The sequence below is a fragment of the Manacus vitellinus genome, unplaced genomic scaffold (genome assembly GCF_001715985.3).
Source record: "Manacus vitellinus isolate BGI_N305 unplaced genomic scaffold, ASM171598v3 scaffold_22_pilon, whole genome shotgun sequence".
Lineage (NCBI taxonomy): Eukaryota > Metazoa > Chordata > Aves > Passeriformes > Pipridae > Manacus > Manacus vitellinus.
Window position 1 is genome coordinate 6871517 of NW_021939632.1, and position 9452 is coordinate 6880968.

General features: G+C 38.1%; 1 protein-coding gene across 1 annotated transcript in view; it reads left to right on the plus strand.

The window, feature by feature from the left end:
* CNTNAP5 (contactin associated protein like 5) overlaps window positions 1-9114 on the plus strand; it is a 279536-nt gene extending 270422 nt beyond the window's left edge. The window contains exons 22-24 of the mRNA XM_018072602.1: window positions 2019-2237; window positions 7564-7635; window positions 8652-9114. Of these exons, the coding sequence (XP_017928091.1) occupies window positions 2019-2237; window positions 7564-7635; window positions 8652-8848 (488 nt within the window). The 3' untranslated portion in view covers window positions 8849-9114. The remainder of the gene's footprint in view (window positions 1-2018; window positions 2238-7563; window positions 7636-8651) is intronic.
* Window positions 9115-9452: the final 338 nt, after the last annotated feature.

Sequence of the window (9452 nt, forward strand, 5' to 3'; positions counted from 1 at the left end):
GTCTTTTAGTATATATAAACCTTCTTACAGGGACTTGGAAAAATTCTTTGTCTGTTTTATAACATCTCAGCCAAAATCTCATTAAAAACGTGAATGCAGTCAATTCATACACACTTTTAAGTACAGCAAATGTGAACCTCTGTAAGACTACAGTCTTTCCAGTGGCAAAGCCTCACTGTTTGCCTTTCCATTTCTCTCAGAGCCCAGAGGCTGTTCCCGTGACAGGTCTGCAGACTGAGAATCTCTCCTGTAAGACTTCTGGGAGAGCAAGCTCATACTGTACCTTGCTTTGCTGAGAAACAGCCAGACTCTTCCATGTTATACTCCCATGAAGACATTAAAACATAATTATAAAACTTTCTTGGATAATTGCCTCTAACTGTTTGGCATAACAGTCACAGATCTTGAGCACAAAAATAATGTGTGATTTCGGCTAGTTTTGAGATTTCTCTGTATTTTCTTATATATAAAAGAAATTTATGTAATTAAGGTAGGAATGTCAGATTTAAGAGAAGGTCTACTTTTTTTGCCTAAATCCCGAGAGCTTGTAAAATCATTGTATTGGAATGATAATGGAAAAATTGGACCTTATTTTAAAATTTAGCATCTTGTTCTTTCAAAATTTAAAAACAAAATTGAAAAGCTAGGAATCCTTATTTTCCAATGTCCTTGGAAGTATTTCCAAAGTTTTCAATGCTAGAAGTTGTTTTGTTTTGGTTTTTTTTAGCAGGTATTTTTAAGACAGAATAAATTTTGATACTGCGTATGTGTGCGTTTTAGGTTTTTCTCTTGTTTGATTGACTTAGATATAAAGCACATCTTGTTTGAGACCTCTGAGCAGTATGAATTTCGCTTTCTGGAAAGTAAATAAATGAGAGTTTGGGGAAAATAGAAGATGGCCTCACTGTCCTTCCCTGACTTTCCCAAACAATCTTTGATATTAAAACTAAATTCTTGACTGTGAAAGTGGTGAGTCACTGGAACAGGTTGCCCAGAAAAGTTGTGGATTCCCCATCCATGGAAGTGTTCAAGTTCAGGTTGCATAGGGCTCTGAGCAACCAGGTCAAGTGAGAACCAGGACACGAGAAGTGTCCCTGTCCATGGCAGGGGGGGTGGAATCAGATGATCTTTAAGCTTCCTTCTGACCCAAACCATTCTATGATTCTAGGATTAAATAAAAACTTCTGGCCTTTGATTGGTTTTCTTTTTGTGAAATTTAAATGGACACATACCAACAGAGAAGCTAATTGTGCTATCTCATCTTCAGGCTGGAAAATAACACAGAGACATTTGTTTTGGTTTTGACTTACATAAGAAGAGGTATAGTTTTGCTCTGTATTTTGTTAGTGAAATGGGGCTGGCAGAGTGAGAACCTGACCCATAGCTAGGAGTATTCCTGGGAATTCTGATTACAAAACAGTAGTAACATGATAGGGGCACCAGAAAATTTCAATAATAAACCCTTGGAAAAGGATGGGAACCTGTTTTAGCAAGCCTTTCAGTATTAAGTCACATGAAGCATTGTATGACAGACAACAGAGAACAGAGTCCTTCATTTGAAGAGTGGAGGAGGCAGAATGCCTTGAAGATACAGTCAATAGTTGTGAAACTGATGTTGTTAACAGATGTAAAAAAAGTTAAAGAGCATCATCCCCTGAATCCTGTGGTATTTGGTGTTGTTCTTTTATTGTTTATTATTACAGTTATTGTCATGGTTAGAAGCTGTGGTGTGGTAGATGTTGTCCAGACAGTAAGGAAAATGGATGAGGAAAGAAGTGCAATGCAGGCTTTTATGTCCAAGCCAACTTAATTCAATGTAAGTAGCATTGTAGAGGAAGGACTGGGGTTGGGAACCTCATTGGTTAGGACAGGGAGAACTTATAGGCTGCTGAAGGAGAAACTGAACAGTTAATACTGGGTAAAAGAAGTAAAATTGGTGATAAGGTAAAAAAGGATTCATTTTCTTAATGCCTTCCTAAAATAGTTAATTCCCAGTGTGTTTTTCTGTTGTACTGCAGATAGTTTGTCACTGGACCCTGAAGTCTCAAAGGCAAATGCCTATGGTTTCACTGGCTGCTTGTCCTCTGTTCAGTACAACCACATTGCTCCCCTGAAAGCTGCCTTACGCCATCCCAGCATTGCTCCTGTGACTGTCAAAGGTTCCTTGACTGAATCCAGCTGTGCATCCATAATGGATGCTGATGTGAACACAGCAACAACAATATATTCTTCATCAGGTATGTCCTGCTGAGAGGGGAATGGGGAGTTTAAATGATGCTGTAGAGTCAGATTTCCTTCCTTTTTGCTGTAATGCAATTGTGACAGTATAAATATTGGAACTGGAAAGTTGCCTTTTCTCTCAGAATCAGGGGTGTTGAGAATGGGCACCAGGATAAGTCAAGGCTGCTTTAAAAGTCGTTGTTCTTCTTCTAAGTTCCTGGATTGCCTAAAACATGCCTAGAACAAACAAAAATGTCCCAAAGCCCTAGTGAAAACAGCATTGGAATATCCTTATGCACATGATTTGCCATTCCTGTCCACTCCAGATAACTCCAGTGCTGCAGATCTCAAAAGGGGAACATAAATGTTACACATATTCCATATCCTAGTGGTGATGAAGCAATAGAAGTCATAGAACAAACAAGGCAAATTTGTTCCCACCCTGTCAGAAATGAACAAAAACTCTTGTAAAAATCCCTTGACACATGTGTGTGACTTCCATTGAATGCTTGTACTTCATTCTCTCAGGCTAAAGAGAAAGAGCAGTACTTGAGCAGTACCAGTAAAATAATCCCAATAGTTTGTATATCTTTTGCAATCTTGAAACTGTCCTCTGGGAATCTTAAGTATATTGCATATGCAAATTTGTATGCAGAGAAGGAATGGAGAGCAGCTGGAAGTGTTGTCACCATGAACAGGAACAATCAAGTTACTGCTTTATTCACCAGTGGATGTGGCAGAATTCTTAATGACCAGAAAGGGGTACAAATTAAGGGTAGCTTTTTGCACCTTGACCTCTAAAGCCACTTTCTCTTTTTTGATAACTAATAAAACTCTGGTTTAGATCATAATACAATTCCTTTGACATTTGTACTTGCATCAAATCCCCATTTCCTGCAGCTTCTGCCTAAGATATTCAGCAGAAAACAAATGATGCTATTAGCATTCTGCATAGGGAAAAAGGCTGCTGATTACTCTTGAGAGCGGCTGGCAGTGTGTGTGTGCTTCTCCCCAGCCCCCCACTTAACTCTCGCTGCCTGCAGTTGTCTAAGGTATCCACTCTGATGCACGGAAGGAATGTGTCTTGTGCGTACTGAATGGGCAATGATACCGAAAATATGAACTCCTTACCCTGTGATCTGTCACCTCGATGATCTCATTTTTCTAAGGAGTTTAGAAAGCAGTAAGACCTGAGGCTCAGAACTGCAGGACAGAACGCAGAGCAGAGTGTAGCATTCGGACTTAAATATTTTAAGCTCACAATCAGTTGCACACTATTGTCAAAGTTAAGCAGTGTTACATCAGAAATGCAGAATTATTATAAAACCTCATCCCTGTCTTTGTCACTCTGTGCTCTAAAATATGATTTCCTCTCAATATGATGAATTAACTGACATTACTGTCTCACTATTCACACTGGATTTGATTAAAGCCTGAATAAGATCTTTAGAATGAGTGAGTTCTGAAGACTTCATGTATTTAAATGCTACAGTAAGAGCACTGGGTGGTAGAGTCTTATTAAAAAAAATTCCAATTTGTAGCAAATTATTCTTTGTATAGATGTACTTGAGAATTACATTTATACATGGAAAGGACACATTTTAAGAAATAAAAAGAAAACAGAGTTAAGGATTAACTTTCAGATTTACTGCTCATATCTCAATTCATCGCTTCCCAATTTCTCATTATTGAGTTCTGAGAAGAAAAACAAAACTTCAAAGGAGACTGTACATGTCTCTGTCTATTTTCTAATGTACAGATACAACAAAAAAGCCCTCTAGGAAAACTCTTTAAATGTGTGATAAAAGCTTTCTATATTTAAAACTTGAAAACAATTGAAGCTATTTCTTTTAGAAAGGAATACTCGTGTTCAAGAAAGTTTCCTCTCAGACAGATATGGAATAAAATCCATTCACTCATGGCTCAGTTATCCAAATACACTCTTTCTGATTAGGAAGCACAGAATGAAAGGTGACTTACTGTGGTTTTTATATTTAGTAAAAATCTGCAGATCACCTTCTTCCTTGCTGAGGCACGTGGTATTCTAAACTCTACACTGATGGCAGCGAGATAATGGAGTTTTACTATGGTATTTTTTCTTAATACTAAAATACTTTTAAAATGACAGAGCAGATTTAACTGTGTGAATGGTGTAGTCTTGAGCTGTCTGTCTACTTCAGCTGAAGAGCAGGTCTTCATGCATTTAAAGTAAAAAATGTCAAACACTTTTGTAAGTCAGAAACTACATAGAAAGATTTTGCTTCAGAAAGGCATCTTAAACGATGAAGTCCCTTTCTCACTGTGCTAGTTTTGCTGGACCTGGTATTTCCAAACAAGTTGTAACTGGCTAGGGATGTGCCAGGAGAGCCTTGGCTGTAGCAGTTATGAGATGGTGAAGTTCAGGACCCTCGGCAGAAGGAAAAAAAGCAGAAAGCATGACTGCAACCCCAGACTTCAGCAGAAGAACCTTTGACCTGCTCATGGACCCACTTGGAAGAATTCGACAGGATACTGCCCTGGTGAGAAGATGGATTCAGGAGATTTGTTTCAAGGATCATCTCCTCCAGGATCAAGAATGGTCCATCCCAATAAGCAAGATATCTACCACAGGTGGCATGAGGCCCAGAGAGGTTGTGAAGTCTTCATCCTTAGATGTATTCAAAACCTAAATGGATACAGCCCTGAAAAACTTACTGTAGTAGGCTCTGGTTTGAGTAGGGGTATGGATTAGAGGATTTCTAAGGGGCCTTCTGACCTCAGGAGTGCTTCCACCCTCAGTTTTATCTAAAAGAAGAAGGATGTCCTGTTCAGGTCTGAAACGAGACCCAGTATTGCTTTCCCTTGGCTTCAGAGTTTATTGTATTCCCACTGGAAATGGTTCTGCTGTTGTATGCCATCTGCTGTACCATAACAAACCCTCCTCTACTTGTATACTGATTTTATTTCTCAGGCAAATATAATTCTTAAGGCCTGTATCTGCTGGCCTTCATTCTGAAACTGATCTTCAACATTTGTTCTGGTTTTCTCTCAGTGCTTAAATTCTGGTAACAGTAGCCAAAAAATAGTGGAGTGCTAGTCACATTTAGTGTCAAATCTTACATAATCTTTTAGGCACAAATAATGTCTTACATAATTTTTAAGGCAGAAATTTATTTCATGCTTTTTCATACATGCTTAATAGTTTTTTTTTACTCTTTTCAACTACTACCATGCACTGGATACCAGCTGGAGATTTTTCTCTAGTACAGGAGGACTGTTGTAGAACAGATGTGAATTTTTAATTGTAACTGATTTCACTGGTGTCAGCTGAGGGCAGGGGTAAAAAATACCTCACCAAACTTCCAGCCTCTGAAAGGTAAATCATCTGAAGTCTGAAATAAAGATTGTTGTCCTCTCCTAGTTTGTGGAAAGAAATAGGTGAGTCCCACCGTCAATCTTTGACAGCCATTTTAGGGTATAAAGTATTCTTAGATTCTTTTCCTCTTTTACTAAATAAAAGGTGCCTAAAGTACTAATTTTGATTTATATAAATAATTCTGAGATACTGAAAAATAAATCAAGATGAATCTACTCATCATGTACAAAATTATTACCAACCCTGATCTAATTTTTAATTTGGCCATTTTGACCTTGGGCTCAAAGGCCTGAGATTAGGCTAAATAACCTTCAGATTTGCTTTCCAACATAACCTTTTCTATGGTGCTATATTTATATATATGTGTAAAAATACATTTTTATTCCCATTCCACTCCCACAAATGTAGCAGATGAGATGAAGCATTGCCGTGACTGTTTCTTGGGAATGTCACTCTAGGCACACAGTATCCAAACAAGGAGGGTCTTGTAAATAGGCCTCAATCTGAGTGTTCAAATCTGTCATTGGCATTTAACATTCAGTGTTGACAATGGGTGTATTGGAGGTATTCAGTTGGCCCCAGAACTCCCTTTGTGTCTGTAGCTCGGTCATGAGTCATGCACTGCATGTGTGGGGAACCCTGACTTTCAGTATGTGTGTTTGATTAGAAATCCTTCCACCCCTAAAACTAGCAAGTAGAGTTGCATCTTTTAGAACATCAAAGCCTCTTGGAGGCTCATGCCTTCTGCATCTTTTTAGGGCTGGTATCACTGATGTAGAGATTAAGGAAAAAGTGTACCCTTTAAGAACCTAAATAGCCCAAAGCCGCCATCATCACAAATTCAGGACCACCTGATGCACAAATATTACATTGTTGCTTGTTTCAATAAAACTCATCTTCTTCAGCAATGGCATACCAAAATGTGGCTGAATCAGTCACTAAGGCAAGGATGTTCAATTACAATAAACATCACAACACCAAATTTCTCAATTGGGCTTCCATCTCTTGCATCAGAAATCAGTTTGGCAAATCAGTATATAGTGCATAGTAGAGACAGTGATCCCTAACTCCCTCCCTCCCTCCATTCTCTGGGGGCTTGTAAAGGAGAGAAACACAAATATGAATCCTGTCAAAGAAGAGAGTAAGCTGAAGAGAACAGAAAAATGTGAAGGTGCAGAAAATCTAGATTCAGTTAGCAGTAAAAAAAGTGGCATTTTCTGAAACGTGCAGTACTAAAAAGAAAGTACACTGCTCTAACTCCACTGACTTCAAGGAGGGCTTGACCTCTTGGATTTGGAGTTGAATTTGAAACAGGTCGTGGGCTATTTGGCTCAGTGTTTCAATGATAATTATTTACAGACAGAGTACAAGAGAGCTCAAACATCGAGGAACCTTTAATATAGGAATTTATTACTGATCCCCTTCTGTTTTGGATCCAACTTGACTACTGCATTTCTGCAACAGAGATAAAAACATCCCTTCCAAGAAGCTGTCCTAAGCAGAGACTGTTTCTCTTCGTGGGATTGAATTCAACTTTAATATCTGTATCTACAAATGTAGGTCATGTCTAAATCTGTCTAGTGTCCCTTTCCTTTGGCTTCTTTCTAATATTGTTTCTTAGGTAACAACAAAAAAAAAAATAATACAGCTCTGACTGAGAAAAGCTCCTAATGGGCTATTTAATTCAAATGTCTCTCTGACTCTTCTGACGAACTGAAACATCACTTTCAGATGTTAGTGTGAGTCTTTTTGTTTCCTTCTAAATCTACCCTTAACAGACTTTGTTCCTGAAGATGTAGAACAAAATTGTTCTGCAAACTCACTTTATTTTTAAGAGCTTTCTGGTTCAGTTCTCCAATCCCCCAAATCCCATCTATTGAAAACAAATTAGAATTCATGAGAGTAAGAGGACATTTCTGTCTATGCCACAGAGAAAATGAACACAGGTGATACAGAAAATAAGTTCTGTTTTGTTTAACCAACTGCAGATCCTTTCGGGAAGACAGATGAAAGAGAACCTCTCACCAATGCAGTCAGAAGTGATTCAGCTGTGATTGGAGGTAACTTTGTTTTTAAAGATTACAGCAGAAAAATAATTCAAAGCAAACATCTAGGAGACTTTGAATCTGGGCTCCATGAAACCTAGCTGAATTTTTTTTGTAATATAATGCAGGTCTAATATTTGCTCTGTTTGTTAGCACGTACCTGTATCAAGCTCCCTAGGTAAGCAACTGCATTATGGATTACTGTGGACATACATGGATCATCAAGAACCTGAGTCTTCTAAAATATAAACCCACTCAGTCTGTCTGCCTGCTTAAGCAGGGGATTTGGACAAGATGACCTCCAGAGGCCCCAGCCATTCTCGGATTCCATGTGATTCTGTGTTCTGAGACCCAGCTAACTAGTAACTGTTTTAGACACAGCCCTGCTGAGACCCTCTACACAGTATTCATATATCCCATACTTCTTGAGCTCTCTCTTTGCAATCTGGTGGTGTAGGGGAACTCACCAGGTCATATGGAAGTATATATATGCTAAATCATATGAAAGTATTTATATACTAGGGAAAATTGTCCTCCTAATTTCATGTATGGCTTGAATTTTCCTTTAACAGCCTAGAAGACAATTTATCTCTCTTTATTTTAGAGGGTGCCCTGTAACAAGCTGCCTTTGATAATATCTAAAAGCTATAAATTAAAGTGTACAATGTTCATGCAAGGTTTCCAGAGATAACAGAAGAAAATATGACAGAGCGAGAATTTGTATGAACATACAGATCTAGCTTTTCAAAAGCAAACACAGTGAACCAACTTTACTCCCAGTGAAAGCAAAATTTGATGGAAATTAGGTCAATTACATCAATACTTGCTGCTTTAAGTGTTCTTAAGATGAAAAAATAGAAATAAAAACTGCCATGGAGGGTGTGATAGAGGCATACGGTTGTGTACAGACTGAGATGAACTGATCTATCATATCTACTAGCTGCTATGCATTGGTAATGCATTTTTGAGGTAATTGGACTTTCTATTTTGGTTTTTACTCTTTCTATCCTTTCTTTTTTGCCTCTTTATAGGTGTAATAGCAGTTGTGATATTCATCATCTTTTGCATCATTGCCATCATGAGCAGATTCCTCTATCAGCACAAACAAGCACATCGAAGTAGCCAGAAAAAGGAGAAGGAGTACCCAGAAAACCTCGAGAGCAACTTTAAAGCTGACATTGACTTGCAGAACACAGTGAGCGAGTGCAAACGGGAATATTTTATCTGATGGACAATGCAATTTATTCTTGCTCTTACTTCCCTAACCTTCCTTTATTTATTCCTTTATTCCTTTCTTCCTTCCTTATTTTTTTTTTGGAAAATTTTTTTAAACGTTCATTTTTTGCTATTCCATTTGGAAAAGACCGCCCTGCACAGGAAACACTGAGAACAATCACAGTGCCTCATTCTTTGCACAAGAACCTGGCAATCACAGTTTACTTCTTCAGCTCAAGAGACCTGTTATCCCACCCTACACAAAATAAGATCCACATGCACACCTTGTGTCTGCTGTCAGTTCTTGGATGTTTCAAAGTCCCTACATTTATTTGTGTTTTTTCCTCTGGAGCTATTTTAGTTATCACTTTTACAGTAGAGCTGGACTATGTAAAGTACAGGTAAAGTAGTTGAATACATAGCTCTAGAGGTACTGGGACAGGATAGAGGGAAAGAATGAGACCAAAACACTTGATTTATTTCATAGGCTCATTTACAGCAATCATAAAAATCTGGCCAAATTCTCAAATGTTATTAATTGTTATATTGTCTATTGATTTAAATGGTGTTACATTAATTCATACCAGCTGAGAAGCTGGTATGATGTAAAGGAGAAT